Source organism: Natator depressus, chromosome 1 (genome assembly GCF_965152275.1).
Source record: "Natator depressus isolate rNatDep1 chromosome 1, rNatDep2.hap1, whole genome shotgun sequence".
Lineage (NCBI taxonomy): Eukaryota > Metazoa > Chordata > Testudines > Cheloniidae > Natator > Natator depressus.
In genome coordinates, this window is record NC_134234.1 from 337,751,557 (window position 1) to 337,779,091 (window position 27,535).

The following is a 27,535-nucleotide window of genomic DNA, read 5'->3' on the forward strand; positions in this document are numbered from 1 at the left end:
TCAGCTATTCAAAAACAAAAATCTTCTACTTCATCATTACAAGAATAGCTGTATATAAACAAACCTCACATTGGCAGATCACCAATAAAAATATCTTCAATGGTCGGATATGGGCTGAGAGAGCCGCTACCAGCCCTTCCCTGGTGCTGCTTTAAAAGGTACAAATGTACAAAGCATTTTCACTGTGCAAGACTAAAGCACTAGGCACTGCGGTTCACCTTGCCAAAGAAATAACCACATTCCACCAGAGCCTTTCTGCTCCCATCTGCAGGAACCTCACCTACTAACCGTTACCTGAAGCAAGAATGAATATAAAGAAATAAAACGAACGAGAATGGAGAACTCCCCAGTACAATGCTGACAGCTCAGGACCCCGCCCACTTTGCTAATGGACTGTACGGTACCTCCTCTGCACTTTAAACCGTTAAGACAATAATGTATTGCTTGAGCTCTACTCGGCTTTTTGGCTCAGCGCTCGCGCACCGGAGAGCGCGTGCGGCGGGGTCAAAAGAGAGCACGGGGACTAGCCAAGATTTAGGGCTTGGCATGCCAAGGGAAAAAATGAGACACTACTTCAATATTCTCCTCCTCTCCCTGTTTCTGGAGTGAGACCGGGCTGGAGAAAATGCTCTACAAGGATAATACAAGCGCACACGGGCACACAAACTTCTGCACAAATGACACAGTAGTGGTTATTCTTGGGTTTAAATCCCTTAACTTGAAGCACAGAACAGACGGCCAAGAAGAGACTGGCATACAGAACAAGTGGAAGTTGGCCAGTCCCTACAACTAGTCCATAAATTAGTACCTCACACCCACCCTCCTCCCCTCTCCACAGCTAACACTGTAACTACCCACTGCTTTGCAGTCTTCATCTTTCAGCTCACGCAGTACAGCATCCAAGTATCTAGGCTTCATCTGTAATAGGCAGGATGGGGGGGGAGCACACCCCTGCCACATGTAAAGTGCAAAAACAAGCAGTTTATAAAAAGAAACTATTGTTTAAATGCCTCTGATTGTGGATTTTTACACACACACACACACACACACACACACAAAAGAACTTGCTCTTCACAGACAGACCTCCATGCAATCCCAAGAGGGCTGTGTGTCTGCCAAACCCACCTAACCTAGCCTAGCCACCTACTTTAGAACAGTAAATCCTGCTCAAGCACAGGGTAAAAACCTCTGGGAAGCAGAGGGTGCGGAGATTAATTACAAGGAAACACCTCTTGGGTCACATAGGCCTGTGCTCCTCCCCTCCCCCAACCTCATCCAAACAACAGCAAAGTGGGGCTTCCCCCCCAATCCAAGCCTCACTGCCATGCCAAGTCAGCAAGTGGCTCAAACCATCTCCCCTCAGGCAGCGCATCTCAGGTCGAGGCTAAATGCAGATTCCATTTGTTTCAGAAGCAGACGTACACACTCGGCAGATCCCTCTGATATTTACAGAGCTGTAAGATTGTTTTGTTAAAAGGGGCTGTAGAGTTCGGCTTGAACAGCCAAAGATGTTGCCCAACTGTCTCTGCCCTCAGGTCACGTGCCCTGAAGAGACTGGCTGCGTGCGTATCACAGGCCATCGCTGGTACCAATAAGGAGTGTCCGGTGCATGGAGGAGTTAAAGACACCCCTCCCCTTTTGCATTTCTCTGCTCACCCTGCCTCCTCCACATATATACACACACGAACGGGAGGAGACGGGGCAGTACCAGCCATCCCTGCAAGGTCATGTCACTTATACACAAAAACAAAGTCCAGAAACTCAGTGCACTAGAAGCACTTTACAGCTTGCTAAGATATATCAAACACCCAAGGAGACACACAAAGAGATGGCCTATGGATCTGTTGTTGAATCCACTTTTTCCAGGCTGATGAGCTCTTCTCTCTCTCTCCCCTCCCCCAGCTCAATCCAGTCCAGTCGGCAGATGAACAGCTGTGGTAGAAGCAGCCAAGGGGCACCTTGGAGTTGAATGGAGGAGTACGATACAAGCAAACATCAGAAATGACGATGAAATGGGGTCGGCATCATCTGTAGGCTTTCAACGGCCCTGAAGAAATCACGATTGCTTCTGGGAGCTGTTCATGTTCTTGCAAAGAAAGAAACAAAGCAGGGGTTGGATTTGCCCTGTAACTCGGAAACCAAACAGCAAGAAACACAGCAGCATCCCGTACATGCAGATGCGACATGGGGAAGGGAAGGCTAACAGAGCCACTGTAGAAATCACTGCAAAAGCATCTACTAGGGAGGCAGGTCAGACAATGCCCACTGAGGGAACGGCCATGATTAAAAAACAAAAAAGCAGCAGAGGAGATTTTCATCAGCATGCCGCCTGCCTCTTACCCTTGGCCCGCTATTGTTTGTGTTCATGGCCCTCGCTTGTGTCATGTCTGTATTTAGACAGTGAGTGCCTCAGGGCAGGGACTATGTGCCAGATTCTGTACTGCAGAGTAATCAACACCAGTGCAGCGTGGATGTGAAATGCTACCCACTCTGCACAGGCATAAATGAATACACAAGGGTGGAGACTCGGGCTCTGGGTCTTCCTTTGTTTCTCCAGACCTCCTAGCACATATTGGAACCCTCAGTAATTTGCACTAGTAAAGCTGAACCACCAGTTCTCATGTCAGCAAACCTATGCTAAGCACTATCCTGCACAATGGCTGAATGAGACATGAACACACTGGCTGCTCCAACTGAGCAAAGGAGCTCGGCTTCCCATAGTCTGCCTCACCGTGAACTACAGATTAAGATCTCCAGACTTTTCACTTGCCCCAATACTGTCTTTAAAAAGCACTAGGGTCTTCCATTGCTGCTCAAGTCTAGACACCATCCAGCTATAGACCTCAACTGTAGCTCTTCAGAACTGCTGTTGCAAAGACATCCAGTGAACACCAAGGTCAACTAGAAAAGCATTTTCTAATCCATGCCAAAGAGGTGAAAAGGATGCAAGTTTCAACAGCTAAACACACTAGTCACAATGCAAGACTGACACCCTCTGCAGTGGTCACAACACTGAGCAGCCCCCCACTAGATATGGGATATGAAGGTTTGTTGCGATTGGCAAGTTATCCACGTCACAACATCCCAGGGAGGGGAAAAGGGGGAAGAGACCAGTTTCTCAACAGAAATCTCAGTCCTGGCTGGGTTTATAGCATGGACCAAGATACAGAAGTAGCAGTGAGAGCATCTCAACCCATCCACAGAGACAGGGTCAGGTTAGGGAAGCCAGACCATGCATTGAGCCATTTACCTTGGAAATATTAGTAAAGAGAAAACTTTAAGGAAGTGATACACAGGTCGTCTTTAAGCATGAAAAGTGAAGGGAAAAGAGAGAAGGGGAGAGGAGGGGAAGAGACTTTAAATTTGATTTAATAAAAGTTCATTCAGGATCAAAACAAATAAAAAAAGACCACACACACACACATCATTATAGTCAAAAGGCAACAGCTGTCCTCCACACTTGCTCCCCAGTGCCTAGATCCTACAGTGATGAGCACTTACTACAGTCTCTTCCCAGCAAAGGTGCAAGACTGCTGGTATGTGATCTTATTTCTTGCCTGCTTTCTAGGTTACATATAATCCTATTAACAACAAAGAATCCAATCCATACTAGGATGGTGGTTCCCAGCCACCGATGCTTCAGGCTCTGGGAGCTAGAGTCGGAAGGAAGGGACATTAGACGCTCCGAGATCCTCAGCGGGTGTAAGTGGTCAGAGTTTCACTGATTTTAATGGCGCTACGACACATTTACATCAGCTGAGCATCTGCCCTCAACCCCACCACAGACCTACTTACACCCACGAACAAAATGAGTCAGGGAGTGTACATTAGCGTAACATATATCCCCAAACAGGGGTAAAAGTCAGGGTTGACTATGATTCGTGCAAGTTGCCCTCTCTTCTAGCCGCTAAGGAGGCCACTTAGATGCTCATAGAGATTTGGATCACGGAGGAGGGTGTATGATGATAGACACATGTCTAAGTCAGCCTAAAATGGGATAACATACAGTCAGGGGATTGGAAGAACATGCCAGTTACACATCACCTCTGAATTTGGCCCGAATGCCTTAGCTCATTTAAGGTAGGGAAGAGGAACCTAAGCATAAAGGTGCCACCAGCCAGTCAGCAAGGCAAGCTCCAAGCACAATGGAGTCTGGTCTGCCCTAAGCTTTAGTCTTGCAACTACTGTCAGAACTTGGAGAGCATCGGCTGGTTCAGCAGAGTTCTTGGCCTGGCAAACTGAGATAGCTGTCCCAAAAAGGTTGTGAACCTCTGCTTCAGAGGGGGCATTTTCAGTGGTACAGTCAGCATCAAGCTGTTCAGTGCCTTTTGATTACAACGTGGACAATATTAAGAAGCACCCTCACAAGCAGTAAGGAAAGGAAAAAGCACCCATGCATGCCATGCTAGACAAATCAACATAAATCAAGACAAGCCTGCATTTGTCCTTTAACATACAAGAGCTGAGCTCCCCACAAACGAGAATCTTTCAAAATGTCATGCCCAGGTTTGCTAACGTGACCCATTCCCTTTCCCAACAACACAGAGGCTATTAGATTTGATATTGCAGCTAGACTATCACAAGATGAGAGGGAGATGATAAGAATTAATGAGGTTCGTCAGGGTGTTCAAGCATAACTGAATTCTGCCTCTGCTACTGCTCATTTTAGTTAACAGCAAATCCCAGCATCCTGAAAACAACAAGGACAGAGATGCAACATTAAACTATGACTCAGGCTGATCCAGTCAGTGAGTAAGACGATGAACTGATGCCTTCTCACCATTACGCTGTACCTGTCTCCTGGCAGACTACAGAGCATCAGTATGTGCCAATTAAGCTCCCTCTAACTAACATTCGGTTATTCTGCAACTGATCTGTAGAAAGCCACACAGTATGGAGTATAAAAGCAGCAGGAGTTAGGGGCATTCATTCAAAGCACAGATACAACAATGGCAAGAATCATATTCTTGACCATAGCTGGAGGGGTCTACTTTACTGTCTACTATCCCCAAGCCAACATGGATACTCTATTCCCCAGAAGCCTCAAATCCCGATTTGCTTGTCACAGTTTTGTAGGTAGATGGATACCATGACCCGACAGCTCCCAGCCAAAGTCTAAACAGCCTCCCTTGAGACAGGAGATAAAATCCTTCTAGGGTGAGGGGAGCAACGTGAAGCAGGACCCTCCCCAGGAAGCTCATTTGGTGCAACCTCCCACTTTGTGTTCCCTCTAAGGTGCGCGTCTGTGCAACCGCAAAAGAGGGCATCAAGGGCCGCGCACCAAATTAGTGGAGCCGTGCAGCCAAAGGTGGGCCTGGATCCCGAAGAGGCTGTGTAAGGTGAGGTGGGGGTTATAGGGGGTGGATGGGAGCAGTGGGGAGCTTGGGGTGTGCAGGGCTAGACACCCCTCCCCACTGCTGCCTGCCCACTGTTTCTGCAGTAGACCCACACCGGTTTGGCTGGGTTATACAGAAGGCTAACAGGATTTGGTGCCTTGACATATTCAATATATCCAGAGGCATAGGAAAAGATTCAATGTTGTCCTATTCAATTACTGACAAAGCCATGATCTGATTCCCTAGCAGAAAGTGTTATAATATAATCTTGCAAATTAGAAAACTCTGACAATTCAAATGCTAAATGGCAGTTATCTACATAGCTCTTGTAACAGAAAATGATACAAGGCCCTGCATTACTTTTTAGCAAAAAGTAATACATAATATATAGATTAGTGAGAAGGAATACATAGCAAGGTCAACTGCAGATGCAGCTTCAGCAACAGCAACCCTTTAGTGGAAGGGTCCAAAAAGCTGCTTAAGTCCGATCAGCAATTCAGGTGTTTTGTTTGCACAGTTGGCGCGCATCCGCACATCACCTCGATATTGGTGTTGCACATAAAATTCATTCCGCACATGGAAGAAAAAAATTAGAGGGAACATTGCTCCCACTGGTTGCATTCTAAGAAGGTGGAAACACTGTTGTGTGGGAGTCTCTCCACGAGCCAGGGATACAAGCCGTCCCTGGCCAGGAGGGAACAGCACTAACTAGACATGGGTTGGGGAGGGTGGAGGCTGATTGCACCAGAGGCAAAGCAGCCCCTCTCCACCTTCTAGTCAGACACTGCTAAACCACATCTGCTGAAGTAGGAGTGTCACAGCTAACAGGAAGCCAAGCCAGACCCCAGGCAGGAAGGAAGGACAAACCAGAACTACAAATCAGATTAGAGGGTACAAGCACTGAAGAGAATCCTTAACAGATTCCAATGTCCTTGACCAAATGCTTGGAAAGGGAGCAGGAGGAGGACAAAAAGGAGGAGAGAGATTGGGGTTTAGCAGTATCAGATCCAAGACCCTTGAGTGTTTGAATACCACTGATGGCCCCATCTTCCCCCCCATAAAGATGCATGAATTTCCCCCTTATGAAGGAAGACTTGGGAGCCACAGAATTAAAATCCAGAACTCAATCTAGTTTCACAGCAGCAACAACAACAAAGATAACAACAAAGCCAGCTGGAAGGTAGGAGACACAGAAAGGAAAAACTCACAAGAAGATACTTACAGACACGCCTTCCCTAGTAAAGGCTGCAAGGAGACAAAGAGATAGAGAAAATGGAAAGAGAGGCATCAGTAACAGAGTGCATGTAGGAAGGGAGTCATTTGAAATCAGCAAGAGGCAACCAACCAAAGAGCAATTCCAGGTCAAAGCTGGGCAGACGGTTAATTGGAAGGAGCGGTAGCATGAAGGACACCAAAACTGGAGGCCTCCTTAACCATCTCCTTTAGTGCTAATTGGGAACCAGATGTTAGTGCAAAGCAGCCACCAACCAGAATCTCCAGCAATTCATCCCAGCCCGCAAGAATAGGAACTCGCAGCCTTACTTTTTAGGACTGGCCTACAAGGCAGTGGAGAGGGCAACAGGGAATTAACATGGACCACAGGGCACAGGAAGAGCAGACAGACCAGGCAGCAGGGTCTAATTCATCTATAACTAAGGTCGCTTCTAAGGCCTGAAGAGACCCACTTTTACGGGCACTTGTGTAGCCAGTACCCCAGATCTTTAATTGTGGGGGAAACTGACTCGGAGGAAGGAGTTTTACTACTCTATTAAATATCAGAGGAGCAATCATGGGGAGAAGTAAGCACTAAGCGGTGCCCCTGGAGGAGCTCCGTCCTCTATAATGGACAGAGCAAGCAAGCCCATGTGTCCCCTTGGGATTTGTGCAACGGTACACAGCAGATGGTTCCTGCCAGGCTGCGAATCAAGTCACAGCCAGTTTATCAGCTCCGTGACAGCTGGTCATTAGGGCTGCTGTTCAAAAAGGCAACATTAGCTATTCTACTGCCCCACCTCTAGCTAGGCTGGGGTTCCTGGGAGAGCGATGGGAAGGGAAGCAGGTGTGGCCAGGGTATAGGTTCCCAGAGGTCATTATTAAGATAACGTCAAGAATTATTCCTTTATTGCAGCACCTAGAACGAAACTCCAACCTAGTAAGGGACAGCTAGATCCCAGAGGAGGAAGGCTTGGAGAGGCCAATGAACGATCTGGAATGGGAGTGGGCAAACCAGCACCAGGCACCCATTTAGAAGCTTGCACAGTAGCCGAGTTCAGAGGCACTTGAATGGGGCCAGAGAGAAATATTACATTTCAACAACACAGCTGCTCAGTTCAGTCTGGATTTGGATTTTCCTGGGCTTCCAAGGGTCCCAAGAAGCAAGAGACTGAAGAGTGAGTTAATTTTAGGTGCTTTTAATAGAAGGGAGGGCACTGGTGGTAAACTAACTAAACGCAGCTCGAAGACAGCAGCATAATTAAAATAATCAAAGGCTGCTCCTTTGATTAATAAGCGACAAGAAGCGAACAACGATAAAGAGAAGAAGAAGAATTCGACTAACTTGTCCAGGCAGCTGCGTGGGCACCTCTTGGGGCATACAGACTGGCAGGGCAGCAGCAGAAGAAGCCACATGCTCGTCAAAGCTGTTGATGCGCGGTTTTTTGGTGGGCTCTGGGCTCGCTAGAGGGGTAACACTATTACGTCTCATGAGCGGGTTAGGTCCCTTCTTTGCTTCCTAAATTAGAGCGAGACAAAGACAAAAAGAAAGAAGGCGAAAGTTATGAAAAAAAGCAATTTTAAATTCTCCTCTATTTCCCCACCCAAAAAAAAAAAAAAAAAACATCTACATACATGGTGCATGTTTGATGCATTAATGTCCCTGATCACCAAGTGCAACACAAAGGTCAGGAGAGACGTTCCAAGGGAAAAAACCCTACACTCTGAACCCTTCTGGTTCTACGCAGAAAAGGCCACGACTTGCAGCGATAATTGACTAGAACAGGAAGGCTCTTCTGTCTCCTTCTCAAGATCTTTCCTGCTGACCCAAGCAGATAGGCAAGAGGGGAGCACAAAAGCAAGAAGCACAGGCGGGCGCGAGTCTAGCCAATGAGAGCGATTGATTCAGCAATTGGACAGAGCAGCCAGCGAAGTTACACTTCAAAGAGCTTATGCTCACCTAGGGGATGTTGCGCTTCCTGGAACTGCCCACACGTCCCGTGTGAAAGGGAGGCACAGCTACCCATGCAGCATATTAGGAGAATAACCAGAGCAATTCGTGCTTGTCTAGCTTTATGTTATCACCACAGCCTAGCTCTTGTTATTGCTGCAGAACCCATTGCTACAATACAGCAGCTGTCACAGGATTCAGAAGCTTTTGATCTACGCTACCCAGCCAGGAATTGCTTCACCCATTGCCGACTACGCAGCCACCTCTAGGCGGGAAAGGCTGACTTCTGGCAACCCTACGATGCAGTTTAGGACAGGAAGTGAAGAAGAAAAAAAGAGCCACCTGAAAGGGGGACAATTTAAATTGGATCTATCAGCACAACACCCCCGAACATCATGCTGGATCATGCCTTCAGTGCCAACACCATGGAAGTATGCTGTCTCCTAAATCATCAGCACCACTGCTCACAGCACCTACATGTTCCTTGGAGGTCTCCTAGCCACGTACTGACCAGGCTTAACCCTGCTTAGCTTACATGCCCACAGCACATTAATCTCACTCCCCAAAGGAGACTGCTAACATTTTTCCTTCCTCTTCCCTAGCCCTCCACAAGCATACAACGCACTCACCCCTTCTGCTTAACAAGGAACGTGGCCTGATGGCTCTGGCCCTAACTACGGCACTGCAGAAATCATTCCCTGCCTCCTCCTCAGGCATTTATCAGTCTAGGCTCATTGGCTGTCAGAGGGCCTGATCCAAAGCCCGATGAAAGTCTGTCCATTGACTTCAGTGCGCTTGGGATCAGGGCCCTAGAATGGAGGGGAAGCACCTGAAGGCAGGTTGGGGGTTTTAGGGTCTTTAATTTCTGAAGCCTCCTCATCTGCCTGCAACTCCTGCAGCCAGTTCTCAAACGGCTGCTCATGGTGCCCAGCCCAGCGAACCCCAACCCCCAGCCCCTCTTGAAGTCCTTGTTGCCGGCTAACATTAGGAGGAAGGAGAGAGAGTGACAGAGATCTAAAGCAAAGCACAACTCACCTCTGTCTGGTCTCTGTGGGTGTTCACCGCTTCGACGTTCAGACAGATGGACTCCACTCGGCAACCTGCAATGAGGAATCATAGAATATCAGGGTTGGAACGGACCCCAGAAGGTCATCTAGTCCAACCCCCTGCTCGAAGCAGGACCAATTCCCAGTTAAATCATCCCAGCCAGGGCTTTGTCAAGCCTGACCTTAAAAACCTCTAAGGAAGGAGATTCTACCACCTCCCTAGGTAATGCATTCCAGTGTTTCACCACCCTCTTAGTGAAAAAGTTTTTCCTAATATCCAATCTAAACCTCCCCCATTGCAACTTGAGAGAGCGAGAGACTGTGAGCAACTGATGGTTCCTTGTTACTTTAGGGTAGAGCCCAAAGGCCTCCGTTAGGATCAGGGACCCACTGTGCTAGGCAGTGCACAAACACACAAGAAGAGCGCTCCAGTCCTGCCCCAAAGAGCCTACAATCTAGCCTGAACCAAGGTGTAACCATCAGCAAACACTTCACCCAACCGCACTAGCCAGCACGCCAAGGGAAAACGTTCCACTTACCATAGGCCACAGGTGTCAGCTTCAGCACCGTGTGAAGGGGGCATTTCAGGTAGGGCATTTCAGCTGGAGGAACGGCAAACAAGGGGGGGAGGGGAGGTTAGTGACAACACAAGTGGCAGAGTCCCTTCTGCAAATGTGTTTGCATATGTATGGACTGACTCGGTAGAGGCCGGTGGGACTCCCCGCCCCCCTCCCCGTGTATAACTTAGCACACTGCCTAGGTCACCCGAAGCACAGGCAAAACAAGGGTCCACCCAGGGCTCCTCTCTACAGCTGGCCCAACGCCCCTGGCTAGTTCCAATCTCCCACTTCAGCAGTAGGCCGGACTGGGAGACTGAATGCCCCCTCCTCGGCAACTTGGGGACTCCTCAGGCCGACCCTGGAGCTCACTTGGTGGTGCCAGGATTCCAAAAGATGTTCAGAGGAATGACACTGCAGCAGCCCAGAAGCTGGAGCAGGGACCAGCAGCATAGGAGACGTCCTACACTCTCAGTGACCAGCCCACCGCATGATACAGCAGGGGCTCAGGCTGGTGCAATTCCACTTAAAATACTGTGAGCGTCATATGGCCCAGTCTTTGCAGACACAGAACTGTGTGCACCAAGCAGCACTCCCAGCACCATCCAACTTGGAGAACTCCTTGGAGGAGCGTGTGCAAGGAATCCCTTTCTCTCTGAGCTTCTGTAAAATACCCCCATCTGCCCTCCCCTGGCATCCCAATGTAGAGCAGCCGGAAGCAACATGGGACCCAACTGCCTCCGGCTAAGACTGCCGGGGTGTGTGTCACATACCCGCGCTCTTGTCTAGGAAATAAGCCAGAAGGCACCGCATCACAGCCTGGTGACAGATCACAAGGACGTTCTCCTGCCTCTCCAGCTCCATGATGACTGGCTCCAGGCGCTGCACCAGATCTTGGTATGACTGCAAAATAAGTAGAGCGAGAGATAAATTCACAGCACAGTCAGGAATTACAAGGAGTCAAAAGCAAAGCCACCGTTTTGATCCATCTACTGAGTTCATGCTTTAAACCAAGTGAAACCCCCAAAGCTCCTGGAGTTTGGAGCTGTATCCATGGCTTACAGGACAAAAGCAGCTGGAACACTGTTGAAATGATGCTTTACATGAGGTCTGTAATAAGAGGCGTTTCCTTCTCCTACTGGATTCTTTTAAACTAGACATATATTCACAACCCTCCTCTCCTACTATACAGAAGAATCACCACCATCATTTGAGATCCACCCTACCTTTCCACAATGCCAGCGACAGTTTGCCTGGAGTTTGTGCCCTTCTGCTTAAACAGATCTGTTCTGAACCATGGACATCTCTCAGCTCAAAAATGAATTTAGCTTTGGTGAAAGGTTCTAAATCAAACAGCCTTACAGACTGAGGTCTTCCATCTAGTCAGAGTACAGGAGGCAGAGACAGTGCGAGATCCCCCACACCGCCAACCTGTTTTAACTCTGAATGATAGGGACCACCCTCTACGAATCAGGAGATAGTTTTGGCTCAGTGGAACATCTGGTCCTTGGCTTCTCTGCAGAGACTGCCAGCATGGTGGCCATCTACCCACTAGGAATTGACTTTCAGTCACGAGTAATATGGATTTGAACAGGTGAACTTGTGGCAAAAGGCTCTATGGCCCATTAGCCATCCCTTCCAAGTAATTTCAGCAGTTCTCTAAAATGAACATGCCACATCTCATGACAGAACACTAAACACAAGGTCACTTCTCTGCTCTGGTATTGGGAGGAGAAAGAACCTCAGCAACAGACAGACTTCTGCTTTCATATCTGCACTGGATACTGGAAGGGTTTATTAAGCTACATGGAGTTTTCGAGGATAATAAATATCTATGTTTCAGAAGCTTGTTTTTCTACAAGAGCCATATACTCTGGAGAACAGAAACAAGAGTGGTAGCTGGTGGAAATTTTAGCCCCTACAGTCAATATTAAGCACATCACTATTCCATAACTTTGAAATCCACAAGCCTGTATTTTTCCAGGAACTGGTGGATATTCCTCATACATCTTTATCTTTATTCCATAGCACTGAACTAAACTCCCATGTCAATGAACACAAATCCCTTCATCACCCGCTAAAAATGTACCATCAGCTCACTCCCCCAGCCAGCAGAGAGCTCTGGAGAAATGCTACCATCAGCCTCAGGAGGGTGCCTTAGGGCAGGGCAGTAAAGAGAACTCCTTTGGGATGGAAGATACTATTTTACATTAAATATAGGGCCAGATTCAGATACCTTTGCTCAGGTTAAGCAGCACCTTATGCCTCGAGCGGTCTTGTTGAAATCAACGGGACCATCCAACAACTTGACGAAGGTATCAGAACCAGCCCATTAAAATTTGACAAGCGCCCAGATGGGGTCAGCACTCACATCTAGTTACCGCTTTGACTCAAAGTACTCAGCAATCTTAGACTGATGCATTCCTTTTCTGCCCTCTAGTTTGGATGCAGTGCAGAAGGCTATACGGGTATGATAGGAAAGCATGTGGCATTTTAGACCAGTCACGTCCCAGAGGGTTTCTCTGCAGACATACCTCTCCAGAAGGGTAGCGGTAATAGTACTTGTCCTGATCGCGTAAAGCATATTCCTCCGGGTGCTGCGCCTTGATCTCTTCGTAAGTCATCTCTTCACATACACCCTGCGGGAACAAGACATCCCCCAAGGTTATTTACTGGGCTTCAGACAACAGAGCTGCAGGTGCCAACCAATGCAGGTACCAGGCAGCCTTACGGCAAACCCTTCTCCTGCACTCAGAAAATAAACTGTACTTGAGCCCCTAAGAATTCAGCCATACAGTGGCCCCAGGTGGCAGCAATGTTAAACCAGTAGGTTAGAGACAAAAGCTAACAAGCTCTTTGGCAGCACCGCATTTGCTACCAAAACCAGGCCGGGAAACAATATTGCCTCTTTACGTCTCTGGAGAGGTTTGACATCACTGCTTGGGAAATGTCAGTAATGGCTGTCAGAGCTAGGCACGGAGTCAGCTTCCCCCACTTAGCACTTCCACCGCACCTCGGTCCTGGCCCTCCCCTTCCCATGCTCGCTATTACAGCTCCAGGCCTCTCCTGGACAAAACCAGCCGAGCTGGCCAGGTCACAGTGTGTTGGAGCGGGCAAACCTCGCTTCCACTGTGACATTTGGGCAGAGGTGGAAGGCCAGTGCCCTCACTGCTCCGCTCAGTGAGAGTCGGCAATTAGTAAGCCAGTTAAGATGCTTACAGCATCGATTTCGTTGAGCGCCTTCCACTGTTCATAGGGCAGCTTGAGGGCTTCCGCCGTTTGGATTGTCCTCTTGAGTTGGCTGGTCCAGATTTTGAGGTCCTTCAGGTTCTGCTCCTCAACAAATTTGTTCAATGCGCTGGCAAACTAAAGGAGATAAAACACAGAGGGTGGTTACTGAACCTCTGTTACCCAGGGCTTCCAGATGGTCCTGCTTAATTACCCCTGATTTCAGAGGAGCTCATTTAGGTGCCAGTAGTGCACTGAAATGTTGCCAATTCGGAAGACACATTCAGGCCTACACCAAGTATATATATCTGATGCCACCTTGTCTTATACACGGCATATTACACAACCAGGGACTTGCTCCCACCTGCCCAAATACAAGAGGGATATTGTTCCCCTACCTTCTTGCCCCTATTGGAGAGTCCACAGTCGCCTCCAATCCTCCCTTTGAGGTTGAATTCACTCTCGCCGTGCCGACACAGATAAATGGTGCGCGGCTGGACATGGATGTTCATTAGGTAATAGACAATCCTGCTCTGGATGTGATCCTGGACCCTGTTCACCAGGAACCTCCGGCCAACGTCAATCACTTTGATCAGAGACACATCCCTGTGGAAACCACAGCAAGGAGCAGTGGAAACATGAATCAAAGGCAACTCTCGAGAATAAATGTCAAGGGGATATAATCCCCATGTTAAAAGGATTTGCTTCAGGGGTATTTCATGGTAGCTGTAAGGCTTTCCTTTGAAACCACTGCTACGTTGAGACTGGCCAGGTGATCTCCATTTTCCTTGTTCCATTAAAAAGAGATTAAATAAGATTATTCTGACTCCAAGCCCACGGCTGGTAGCTAGCACAAGCCTCCATTGTACGAGAGATCTGGGATGAGACAGCATCCCCTATGTGGCTTTCACACCTCGGGACAGCTGAGACTGACAGCACACACTGAATGATTGACTACACTGAAACCCTGAAGGCCCAGAGAAAGCCACCTGCTGCCCCACGCCAGGTGCAGAAAGTCATAGGATGATGGAGGAGTTACTCATGGTAAAAATAGTGTTCCCAAATGGAGATGCAGAGGAGATAAATATTGCAGCACTGCAATATTTATCTGATTGACTCTATCCAGAGTCACTTAGGATGACTACGGCCTCCTGGGTGTCTGCTCTGGCTGGAGAGTTGATTACGGTAGGGGACAGCTCCCTCCCAGGGCTCGCAATGTTACAGAGCTTTGATGGGATAATGTCAAAAGGTTCACAGAAGTACCCCAAATCTCCGCTGCCCCTCCAAAGTTCTTGGGTCTGGAAACCAGCCTGAAAGCCTCAAAAGATCAGCACATGCTGCTTCTGGTCGGCCCAGAAATCGCATGTAAAAATTTCCGCAGGATGTTCTGGTCCTCTGGTTCCATGCTGGAGCCAAAAGCATAAAGGATGGTGAAAAAGCCACATCTTCTTGGTTCTCCAATAGAGGCTTGAGTTTAGAATGAGAGCTTGGGGCTCGCTCTTATTTTATTGTAATACAGGGGTGGGCAAACTTTTTGGCCCGAGGGCCACATCCGGGCATGAAACTATATGAAGGGCCGGGTAGAGAAGGCTGTGCCTCCCCAAACAGCCTGGCCCCTATCTGCCCCCTCCCACTTCCCACCCCATCTGCCCCCCTCAAAACTCCCAACCCATCCAACCCCCCCACCCTGCTCCTTGTCCCCCGACGGCCCCTTCCCGGGACCTCCCACTCCTAACTGCCCCCCGGGACCCCACCCCCTATCTAACCCCCCCGCTCCCTGTCCCCTAACTGCCCCCCCCGGAACCTCTGTCCTATCCAACCGCCCCCCCGCAACTGCCCCCAGTCCCCTGACTGCCCCCCGGGACTCCCTGCCCCTTATCCAACCCTCCGGCCCCAGCCCTATTACCATGCCGCTCAGAGCAGCATGTCTGGCTGCCGCGCTGCCCGGCCGGAGCCAGACACGCTGCCGCGCTGCCCTGCATGAGGGGCAGCCCCGCAGCCCAGAGTACTGCCCGTGCGGTGGCGTGGCTGCTGGGGAGGGGCTGGGGGGCTAGCCTCCTGGGCCAGGAGCTCAGGGGCCAGGCAGGACGGTCCTGCGGGCCGAACGTGGCCTGCGGGCCGTAGTTTGCCCACCTCTCTTCTAATAAATTCACTTTTTCAAACAGACACTGAAATACAGATCTATATTTTATTACCCTTTTCTTCCAAGACAAAAACACCTCCAAGCCAAGCTCTTTCAAAGCAAAACCCCTTACCTGTCATAGTTATCTGGGTCAAGCGGCTGGTAGCTGGCCTGGTAACAATTGATTCTCTTCATAAAGTCTTCCATGGCATCAGCTGAGTTGCAGTCCCTATAATCTGGGCTGGACAATTTAACTTCCTGCAGGAACACAGAAAGCAAATCAGTGAGTCATCAGAAAGCTTTCTGTACAGACAAAAGCTAGTACCTCAGTCAATGACAGTGCAAACACGCTATGTCTTGGAACAATCAGGCTGTTCTAATATCAGGTGTCAAAAGCCTTCCAAGAGTCACGTACAAAGAGTCCACTTACAGCTGGAATTTTGACATTATAAAAGAAGTAAGAATTAATGGTAAGTGTAAGATGGGTAAACGCATGGCTGCAGCATGTATCTTGGGTTACCATTTCCTCTCAGAATCAAAGGCTACCTAGCTCAAGTGTTTCTCAGTGATTTAGCCTCAATATTTTGTTGCCAAGAAAAGAGAAGCGAGTCCGGTGACAGTCACAGCTGCCTAACAAGTTGGCTGAACACACCCATACTAAGGGAAAAAAATATACCATCCAACTACTTGTAAAGAGAACCAGTGATGTCTACGTGGTTAGAGTGGAACATGGGAAGCAAGTGACCTTAGGCAAGATAGTTGTAAAGCACGGAGCAGAATGGGGTCCAAATCCATGAATACCTACTGCATTATAAATAATGTAAATGTTCTGTGCCTCGGTTTCCCCATCTGCGTAATGGAGGTAATAGTACTTTACTTCCTCCCCCTGGCCTCATTAATTAGCATTTGTGAATTGCTTTAGGATCCTTGGATGACACATGCTCTAAGGCCACAATGTTATCATCCAACATTTACTCTAAGTTTCTGATGCTGCAGCACCAGGCTTTGGCATTGCAGCTAACAGTGTTGGTGTTGCAATTACATCAAACTCGCTGACCCTACAATGGCTTACACATGTCAGTAATATGGAAGCCAATGCAACACCTCATGCAAGTAAAGTTAAGTGTGTGCAGAACTGTTTGCAGGATCAGGGCCTTGTGTCGTTGCTGTCATTATTGCAATTTATTTTCTTATATGGCACCTGAGCACTAACACACTGTTAATCTGTAATGTCCGGTGAAGCAGAAACTGACATACATGTAGGAGCCAATTTTATCTCCAATCACGTCCTCATGCATTAATTAACTTGAAGGGAAGTTACTGATGTGTGTAAAATAAGGTGTACGCTATCCATAGAGATAAGAAGGGAAATAACCAAATCAAGAGTTAGGATAGAGAGAGAGAAATCTGGTCCTCTCCAAGGTTTTGCCCATGGAGACCAAACTCCCATTGAACTTCTTCACAGGAGCTGTGCTTGTATGAGGGTGACAAGATGGACCCCACTCAAGTGTAGGATGTTCCCAGGTGCACCCTTATCTGTCTGGATGTAACTCAACACTGCGTAGGTAGCTAGTACCATTAAGGGAATTCTATGGAAAGGGGAGATATGAGTCATCTTCATCTGTGGTGACACCAGACACCAATACAAGACAAACCCGTGCCCTAAAACCTTGTCACCTAGGAACAACCACCATTTGAACTCTTAAAAAGAAAAGGAGTACTTGTGGCACCTTAGAGACTAACCAATTTATTTGAGCATGAGCTTTCGTGAGCTACAGCTCACTTCATCGGATGCTGCACGAAAGCTCATGCTCAAATAAATTGGTTAGTCTCTAAGATGCCACAAGTACTCCTTTTCTTTTTGCGAATACAGACTAACACGGCTGTTACTCTGAAATTTGAACTCTTGGCATCCAGCCAATGGAGTCTGAGGTGCTGTACAATGACTTGGAAAGTTGTGATGTATAACTGGAGATAAGATTGGCAGTTGGAACAGTGCCTGGTAACAGGTTAGCAGGAAAAGTGAATTTTCATTAAAGAAACAAAAAAAAGCCCCTCTCTGCTCTGGCCAACCCTAAGACAGGGGGTCACCTCTTCTGACACAGGCAGGGAAATACATCAGAAAGACAGTTTCTCAAGAAGGAAGTTGCATGCCATTAATGTTTCTTCCCTAGCTAAAAAAACGTGCATAGTGAGGCCTGGTTACTGTCTTTTCTTGTGCATCTGTTTAATAGCAGACCTTGAGTAAAGTTTTCAAAAAGCACAGAAGTGACTTAGGAGCCTAAGTCCCACTGACTTTCACTGAGATTTGGGCTTCAAGGTCATTTTTGAAAACGGGATTTATAATCCAGCCACTTAAGCACATTTGTTATTAAGTTATTGTGACAAAGTGGCAATATTTTGTAATATTTTTATAAGTCATACGTGTGCCTCAGTTTCCCCCATACTTTGGATTGCTACTAAGTAGTGGGAAAAGGATTAAGTTCGCTCTCAGGGCAGACTACAAAATATAGATGTGTGTCACCTCTGTCTGGGTAGAACAATTAGAGTCATTAAGAAACTGGCTGAAACCAGCCCAGATCTACAAGGGGTCCAGAAACACAATGCAAGCTCCAGTGACTCATAACGTGAGTCTCACCAGCAGGAAGCTCTGGCCAGGGGGGTTGTGAACTCAGCATGATCCTGCCTGGAGAACAAAGGACAGACATGACCAACAGGGGATAAGAGATGGCTTCTGGAAGAAGCTTGGGGCTTGGAATGGACTGAGGAAGGAAGTCAACGAGAGAAAGAGCTTGAAAATGGAGTACACCAGAGCTTGGCTGGTGAATTGTGGCTTGACCAGGATGGACTACCCTTTAACCTTCATTTCTCTGTGCTAACCTAAGGACTTCCAATGTTGTGTTCCACTTGACTAATAAACCCTGCTCTGTTTTGAAAATGCTGTTTGGGGGTGGCACTGCAAATACCAGCTGGGGTGCATTAGTCCTTGAAGAGAATACACGTCTCTACCAGGAGTCTACCTCTGTTGGACTTGCTGAGCAGAGCAGGGCTGCTGGAGCCCAGTAGCTCAGTCTAGGAGGCCGTGAAGCAGTGTGGCCTACCCTGAAGGAACAGTGAGACCCCCATAGTGGGGGGGAGGGGGTCCTGGCACACTGCAGGGCTTCCTCCAAGAGACTGTTCAAAAGCTGAGGTATGGCAGTACGTATTAAAAGAACGAGGACTGGGGAGCACAGAAAAGATTGAAAGTGACGGCTGTATTCAAACGCTTTTGCACAGTCCTGAAGTGGCTGCTGCCAGACAGTCTTTACACACTTTCTGCCCCGAGACAGGTAAAAACTAAAAATCCTCAGCTGGTGTAAATTATCCCAGTGCTGCTGAAGTACAATAAGCAGATCACCAGCTAGGGTCAAATACAATCTGTGCACATACAGGATTTAGAAATAGTTAATAGCTTTCCATTCTCACCATAACATTGGTGGCAACCACGGATGGGTCATTGCAAACAGATTCAATGAAGAACACCTGGAAGACAAAGCAAACGCCAGTTGAAGATTGGCAGTGAAACATAGGGAGTTTATTACATCCAGCCTGATGTCTCCTCTAACCACTCCATGCAATTCGGAGTAGACTGTTTCAAAACTATTTTCTAATCCACCATATGGCAGAAAGTTTCCCCTCTCACCAGCTCATCTATTTTATTCTCCTTGGCTTGGAGATCTTAGGGGGGAGTAGGGTGGAAATGTTCTTATGCTTGGTTCCCACTAACCTGGGCTCTGGAAACCCAGGGTCAATTCCCTGCTTCACCACAGACTTCCTGTGTGACCCTGGGCACTTAGGCCCAGATCCTCAAAGGTATTTAGACTCCTCACTCCCAAGTTAGGCAACTAAATACCTTCAATTGAGGACCTGGGCCTGGGACCTAAGTCTCTCTGTGCCTCTGTTTTCCCATCTGTAAAACAGCACTTCCCCATCTCAAAGGGGTGTTGTGAGGCCTGAGAGATACTCAGATACTATGGTAACGCAGGCCATGTAAGTACCTTAGATAGATAAAAGTCTGGTGTATACTGACCTTGAACCCATTTTCTTTGGCAAAGTTTAAGACCATTCCTCTTCTCTCCCTTGTTGTGTTGGTAGCATCAAAAACCTATACAATAAAAATGCCAGGGTGGTCATCTTCAGGGGACATTTAAATAGCTCTCGGGGGAGGGGAAGAGGGGAATATTGTTTGACAATATATTTGCTGGGGTTTAGAAATCAGAAAAAAAAAGTAATAAATTCATCACTTCAGGCAGTATTCAGTTCTAAGCCTTTCTATCTTAGAACAAAACCATGGCAGTAAAAACCTCCAGAAGGCAAGTAAGGGAGCAAAAGGGATCCTGTGCATCTAATGGAGTGTGCAAGGAAGGATGGTCTTAAGGCACTGAAGTTGTGGGTTCAGTTCCTGGCTCTCCCACCACAAACTTCCTTTGTAGCCTTGGTCAAATCACTTAATTCCTCAGCCTGTTTTCACCCTACAGACAGCAGGTAGAATACTCATAGGGAGGCTGTGAGGAAGACTTTGTTCAGGTTTGTGAGGCTCTCGATACTGTGGTGATGGGAGCATCTAAGGAAAACAGAATCTGAAGTCCTGTAAAGATGGGAACGGCCTCTTCCCCAAGGCACTGTTCCAGTGTGTAGAAAACGGGCCACAGGATGGAGTTTCACTGGGGGACTGTCTCAGCACACACTGACAAGGGAGTATTTTGAGGATGGAAAGAGGCCTCTTGTTTCAACTAGCAGACCCCTATCTGAACTTACCGCGATCTGGCCACCTTCCTCCGACAGGTACAACTTGACGTCTCTCAAGGCGGCTAAGGCACATTGTCTGCAGCAGAGGAAGAGAGAGATGTGTTTCTTAAGTAATTAGAGATGCTTGTAAGAGCCAGTGGATTGGTCCTAAAGAAGAAGTCTTAAAGTTCCAACTCCTCCTAACCTTCCCACAACCCACAACTCCTGGTATGTGCAAGGACTGACATCCCCTGATTGACGGTCCGGAGCTGTGCGGCCAAAAGCCCCTGTTCTGGCATTTACCGCGAGGCCACCGGCAAGCGGCTTCACATCCATGAGGTTTGCCCATTTTGCAGATGGGGACCCCAATCCTGACTTCCTGTGAGCGCCTGGTTAGATAACAGCTATAGCGCTCTGTGAACATACAGCCACTCTGCAGGCTAAATATTATTCAACATCTCAATGGACAGTGGGTGGCCTTGCACTTTCTGGTGGCTCTGACAAGCTAAGAGGGAGCTGCACTCCGCTTTCTCACCACAGAACCCCAAACCAGGAATGTCAATAGCCTGGCCTGGGGCGTCCCTGGGCTCCAAGGACGATTCTTTCAGGGCTCGCTTTTCAGAAGTGCGGAGCCCCCTCAAAAGTTCAGCTAACGTCAAAGGGAGCTGTGGGTGCTCAGCATGTCTGAAAAAATCAGGCCTGAAGGCTCAGATCATCAAAGGGAACTGGTGCCTAAATCCCTTTCAGGATCTGGGCCTAAGCCCTGAATGAGAAACCGACAGAGAAGCTGGTGGGGGTGAGGCAGCGGGGGAAATGTTAAGAGACCGGGTCGGACCGTGCTTCCAGTTACACTGCTCTAACTCCAGAGAAATTCCCTTCAAATCAGGGGGAAGGGTTACCTCCAATTTACAGCAGATTTTGGCTCAAAGAGAACGGGCGGCTTAACGGAACAAGACAACAGCAAACTTACTTCCGGACATTCATGCCCTCCTCGTTGTCGGGGCGGAAGAAGTCATAGGAGCTGTAATGCTTCACCGCCTCCCGGCGATACTCTCCCACGTTGAAAACTGCAAGGTGAAGGCAGGCAGTGAGCACAGCATTGGAAAGGGGACAGCTGGTATGTCCCATACACAGCTCAGCAGGCTCCAGGAGGAGCACGACAGTATGTACGGGAATCCATCCAGAGACTGGCAGGAAAAGGGTTAACCCTCTCTCTCTCTCTAACACCCGCACTACGAAAATAGCATCTCCAGCAGACATTCTCCAGGGATCCCAGCCACAAGGGTGTCAAACATGGCTGGGCCCAGCAGCCCACTGCAAGGAGCTTCTGGCAAGTGCCCACACTCTCTGGACAGATCCGAGAGCCAGATTCACCCTTGGAGGAGGAGGCGCAAAAGGCTTTGGGAAATCCCTCATACAAGCCCTTTCGATAAACAAACCAAATGGGCTTGGCCCCCTCGGCGAAAAATTAACATCTCTGTAGTCACTCATCAATGGCAGGGGTAGGGGGTAGGCAGAAGCCACCATGCAGTCAGGATCCTCTCCCAGGGATCTCTCTCCCAGATGGATACGGAAGAGGGAGATCCTGCCAGGCTCAATCCATTGGAGTGTTTAACTCCACAGGCACGTCCCCAGTGGACCAGGGCACATATCTTCTAGCAGGAACGGCTGGGCTGGGGCCTCACCTTTTGTTGGGACGCCAATCCAATTGAGGTAGCGAGTCAGCTTCTTGGAGATATAAGTCTTCCCCCGAGCTGGAAGGCCAACCATAACGATCACAGTGGGGGAATTGGTAAGCTGCGGCCCGCAGGCTACAATGAGGGGAGAAAACACACAAGCAGCCATTATAATCCCTCAGCATCATCCCTGCGAGGTTTGACAAAGCAGGCATCAGGGCGCTTACTACAGCTCCAACATCCCCTCAGTGCATCAACAGCAGGAGGAAATCTAATACCTCCCTCTTTAGTCTTCCTTCTCCCCATCCGAACAACTGGCGCCAGGCACTGAAGCCTCGAGTCTGCAAATTTGCTGACTCATTTTTGCAACAGGATCTGCTGAATGAACATGTCAGACTGAGCAGAGACAGGCAGCAGACAGCTCTGGGGTCACTGGGTAACGAAGCCTGATGCAGTGGCCTGACGAAACCAAGCAATACTTGAAACATCACCTCTGTGATCTACAGTGCATGGGAGATGGAAACCGTTAACTGACTATGAATGCACCCCTCTCCTCCGAAGCACTGACGTACCGGGAGGGAAGGCAGACAGTCTTACAGATGAAGCTCAAGATTAGGAGACATGGTTCGACACCCAGCTCTACCACAGGCTTCCTGCATGACCTTGGTCAAGTCACGTCACCCCTCTGTGCCTCAGTTTCCCCATTTATAAAATGAGGACAATAATACCTCCCCCACCTCACAGGGACACTGGTGGTCTACTTCAATAAAGAGCTAGGGGAATTCAGGCTACAATGGTATGATTCATTATGTTTGGTTTGCTGGTTTGAAACACAAGATATTTCTCCTCAGAACCTGGTTCCCAGAAGCGTTACTCAGTGTCCGAGCTCTTCGGGAGTTTAACGGGCCACCTCCTGCATATGACTTTCCAGCAATCTAGACCATCTTCTATACAAGTGGGTAGTTCACTGGGATTCAAAAGGCACTGACTAAAGCTGGTCCAACTGGTGCCAGCTTCATTTCTAGGCCTGCCGTAGCAGCAAGGAGTTCACGGATCACACATGCCCGAGCAGAACTGGCACCTGGCTAATGCTCTCTGCTGCTGCCACTGCCAAGATGGCATCGCGCACAGGCGAGGGCATTCTGGAGTTGGGTGATTACAGCATCAACTTGCAGGCGGATGGGGTCAAGTTAAACCACTCCCAGTCCCCACTTTGTGACTTTGCTTCCTTACTCCACTCCCACAAGACTCAAGTGTTCTTGAAGTCCTTTCACAACGAGGTGCTTGGGAGCACGGTGTCCTGAACACCCCAGGGACACGGGGAAGTGTAAACGTGCTTCACTGCAAGTGACTTTCTCACTGAAATGGCCTTTAGTTACTTCACTCCTGTAACAGAGTGCAAAACTGGTGCTCACAAATGCAAGGCACAGCAACACTAGCCAGACCTAGGCATAGGGCAGGCCTTGCTCAGACTTCTTTCCCCACTTAGCAAATACACCTCCATTGGGTCCTGCAGAACCGCCCTGCCCATTCTAGTCCTGTCCGTCTGTGCTCAGGAAGAGATCCAAATTAGGTACTGGATTTATGATGCGGAAAAAAATCCATGAAAGACTAAAATGTGACTGCTGCACTTAAACTTGCAGACCTGACTGAAGATCTCTAAAGCCCTTAAAGAGAAGGCTATAAACCCACTGGACAGTCCCTTCCAACCAGCTTTCTTAGAATGAGTAACAGCTTTTAAGTGAACACAGACATGCAACTGACCACCCCCTTGAGCTTGAAAAAGGACAGAAATAGAATGATACACATTAGCTGCAGAGCTGTGGCCATTCAGAAAGTGACATTTAAGAATGAAATGGTCCATTACAGCCTCCACCGCTTACCACATGTATATAAAGCTATTTTGAAGCAGGTACTTTTTAAAATTTAAAGCCCGACCTGTGTCAATGGATTGAAATTCAGTTCAGAGAGGAGATCAGTAAAAGCACTGACACAGCAGCAGGTTAACTGTTAAAACAAAGATCCCTCCTCTTTTAACCTAATTACATGACCAAAAAGTAGCAAGAATTCTGAGCCAAATTTCTCTCATATTTAGACATCTCCATCCCCAACAAGGTCTTTAGAAAGAGTCCCACTGCTCCACAAGGGAAGAGAAACTCACAGGACATGCTCCTAAACCTCAAAGGAAAGGACTGACACTTCCACCAAGTATAGAAAAATGCAAGAAAGGATGACAGCTGTCATTGATGGCATAACAGAATCTGGATTATAGTTGCGTTCCTTAATGCTACTTGGCATCCCACATGCAAAACCTCCTGGTCTTCATGCTAAGCATAAAAAGAGCCTAAGTAAGAGTCACCCATGGACAACTCAGAGTGAAGTTATCTGCAGTCGTCATTTTTATACACAAGCCTTTCACGGACATTTTCCCTCTATTCCTTACACACTGATAGTTCTGCCTAGTTTGTCAGCCTCATCAGAATGGCATGCAAGGAGCGAATGTCTTTTGTGATTACAGCAACAAAAATAAACGTAATAACCACATAGAATGAAGCTGAGTATTGTGCACGCAATAAACAGGACTCCGATCTCATCTGGCTGCATCAGATCAATCTGGATCATGTGATTTGCTGAGCTCCACCAATAGTTTTGGATGGTGCAAGCAAGAGGCAGACTGCTGAAAGGGAAGGGGGATGGGGCTTGTCTCAAACTAGATTTGGGAGCCACAGCCAAATTTAAGGGGTGTAGATTCCTTTCAGTGTCTATGTAAATTCCTGTGCATCTAGATCAGGACAGATTTCTACCGCCTTGCATCCAAAAAAACCCCTAAGGCTATTGGAAAAAGGACAGCCTGGTACAAAATTATAGCAACAATGAAAAAGACCGATTATATCCTTGAGTCATTCCTCTTGCCAGTGCCTGATATAGCTAACAGAGGACTGGATCTTAGCCAATAGGGGGTCAACACTGAAAAAAATCCAAGAATGATAGAATGGTTAACTTTAGCTAAAAAAAAAAACCTACACACAAGTTTTTCTTGTGTTAAGGAAAAAAAAATTAAGCAGGTCTTAAAAGATGCCAGTAAAATGCTAAAGCAAATCTGAAAAGAGAAATTAATTGGCGGGTCTGTTCAGCCTTGCTCTCCTGAATTACCATCTCGACTCTGGGGTCTGCAGGACAGGATTAAAGAAGAGTTCCCCCAACTTTCCCATTTGAGCTCACCAAATCAGAGCTGGGCTGCAGCTATTACAAGAGATTAGGGTGACCAGACAGCAAGTGTGAAAAATTGGGATGGGGGTAATAGGAGCCTATATAAGAAAAAGACCTAAAAATCAGGACTGTCCCTATAAAATTGGGACATCTGGTCACCCTACAAGAGATCCCCAATCCCAGACCTCAGGGCAGCATTGCAGGTGTTTCCCCATCCCTACACTCACACCAGCACTGCTGAAGTCTCACCATTGGCTAGAGAGGGTGAGAGATGAAAGAAGAAACTTAATTTGCTCCCTTCCCCCACAGCAGAAAAAAGATCCACAACCCTGAGCCAAGAGGAGTTTTGCCAAGTGTGCTCGACATTAAAAATAAACAGATACTTGAACAGAGAAGGGAACTGGACTGTTCGCTCCACTAAATATTTCATTATTCTTATACTCCAGTTAATTAAATCTGACCCTGTAAGGATCAGCATGCACATACACACAGGCAAATCTGCAAATCTGAGGGTCTGATCCTCAGAGGTGCTGGAGTCTGAGCACACACACTGCTCCCACTGACTTTAATGGGAGTTGTAGGAGCTGAGCATCTTCATTTGGAAATTTTTCCATCAGATGCATTTTAAGGAAGGTCTATAAACTCAGGATTGGGGAGAGTCTCCTAAAGAGAAGTAGCAGCTGGGAATTGTATGTGCGCTTCCTTGTTAAGAACCTGATCTAAAGTCTACCAAAGTCAGTGGGAGTCTTTCAGTGACGTTTACGGGAACTAAATGAAAAACCTGGAAAGGTGCAAACCATGGAGCACATAAAATGAACCAAAGATTCAGCTAATCCTTTCTGGCCTCCACTAAAAATAATACATATTTCAGTATAACCAAAAACAAGTTCCAACTGTAAAGAGGATTCAGCGAGGATCTTTAGAAGCACAAAAATCAGTGCAAACATTTCCCAATGTACCATGATATTCACCAAACTGTGTGAGTGGGGGGGATCTCCTGCTACTACCAACCTGAGTTTAAAATAGAAAATCCCCCCAATCAATTTTTATTTTTACTATTTAAATAAAGACTGTTAGTTTATGCCAAACAGACTGCAAGAATACAAGCTGCAGAATCACGACAAACAACAGAATGACACTGGGTTAGGAGGGGCTGCAAAAAAGGTGCGTGTAATATACCTGTCTAGACTTTTCTACAATGCATATATTTTATAAAAATATATATGCACATGTGCACACAGATTTATAGAGAGAGAGAGATAAAAACACTTTGGTAAAATTAGTGCATATAGCATTTCTATGGTGCTCTTCAGCATGGTGGGTGCGTGTGTCGGTATGTAGTCTGGGAGTTGACACCACAGAATTGCTTGCATGCGCACAACACACACAGTATACATATATTAGGTATATAATTGTACACACACACACACGCACACAAAATATATGCAGGTACACATGCATGTTGAGCTAGGATGAAGGAAAAGAAAAGTACCAGCCATGCAACCTCAAATACTCCATGCACACCCCCCCTCTTGTAAAGTGAGTGGCTCTGCCCATTAAGCTGTCTGCAATAACTTGGCTTCACAGACTACGTGAGAGACGTGCAACTTGACAGAAATTTAATGGATCACCATCCAAGAGGCGGGAGGAAGGCATCTTTTGACATCCATTCAATCTCTCCTAGCAAGAAGTCAGCCAAGTAGATGAATTTTTCTGCGTGTGTGCATATGAAATAATTAAAGCTGTTGGCCCAGGAAGCTTTTTGATGATGCTTAAAAGAGACACTATCACTCCCTACTTTCCTTGGGATTTCATGCTATTTGCATTAGATAAGAATCTCTATTGTAGCTCAGGATTTGCTCTGCAGTCTGGAGTGATGTTTGTGCTCCTTGTTTTATTTTTATGGAGCAGTTGCGGGAGGGGGGAGGGTCCTTGATGCCCAAATGAATCAAATTAAAGAAGTATATTCCAACAGATTATTAGGAATCACCCCCGAGGGGACCCATTCCATGTTAACGCAGAGTAATTACAAACTCCATTATCACATCAACTAGCACTTCCAGGGAAGTCTTGATAAACCAAAATACATCACAAGCTCTCTCTCCCTCAGCAATTGACGTTGATGACTGTGGAGTACCGAGTATAGGGCCATATCTGTTTTATAAGGATTTCTTTAAAAAGCCAAACACCTAAGTGGAGTACCCTGTAAAAGTCCCATCTGCTAACTATATAGTGAATTTCCCCAGACAGGAGACGTGCTATCCTGCAGAAATCAAGGTCCTGCTGCCACACAGATATGCAGCCTTCTCCATAAAGCTATTTCCTACTCAGTTTACTCTACACAGCTGACTGACAAAGGAAAGCAGGGGGTATCAAATCCCACACGTAGCCCTGTTCTGGGCAGACTGTACCATCTCTGACAGAAACCCA

At 47.5% G+C, this 27,535-nt stretch overlaps 1 protein-coding gene across 6 annotated transcripts in view; it reads right to left on the reverse strand.

Annotated features, from left to right (window-relative positions):
* Positions 1-1,023: 1,023 nt before the first annotated feature.
* The window catches only part of PFKFB3 (6-phosphofructo-2-kinase/fructose-2,6-biphosphatase 3), a 70,246-nt gene continuing 43,734 nt past the window's right edge, over positions 1,024-27,535 (reverse strand). For 3 of the 6 annotated variants that reach the window (XM_074942689.1, XM_074942686.1, XM_074942685.1), the window contains 16 exons: positions 21,905-22,030; positions 21,190-21,286; positions 20,250-20,316; positions 19,522-19,596; positions 18,918-18,974; positions 15,586-15,710; positions 13,729-13,936; positions 13,322-13,468; positions 12,637-12,741; positions 10,876-11,005; positions 10,085-10,147; positions 9,535-9,599; positions 7,894-8,067; positions 6,559-6,581; positions 3,251-3,301; positions 1,024-2,086 (listed from right to left, as the gene is read on the reverse strand). In XM_074942689.1, the coding sequence (XP_074798790.1) occupies positions 2,080-2,086; positions 3,251-3,301; positions 6,559-6,581; positions 7,894-8,067; positions 9,535-9,599; positions 10,085-10,147; positions 10,876-11,005; positions 12,637-12,741; positions 13,322-13,468; positions 13,729-13,936; positions 15,586-15,710; positions 18,918-18,974; positions 19,522-19,596; positions 20,250-20,316; positions 21,190-21,286; positions 21,905-22,030 (1,520 nt within the window). In that variant the 3' untranslated portion in view covers positions 1,024-2,079. The remainder of the gene's footprint in view (positions 2,087-3,250; positions 3,302-6,558; positions 6,582-7,893; positions 8,068-9,534; positions 9,600-10,084; positions 10,148-10,875; positions 11,006-12,636; positions 12,742-13,321; positions 13,469-13,728; positions 13,937-15,585; positions 15,711-18,917; positions 18,975-19,521; positions 19,597-20,249; positions 20,317-21,189; positions 21,287-21,904; positions 22,031-27,535) is intronic. The other 3 variants (XM_074942687.1, XM_074942688.1, XM_074942690.1) reach the window with 3 other exon arrangements.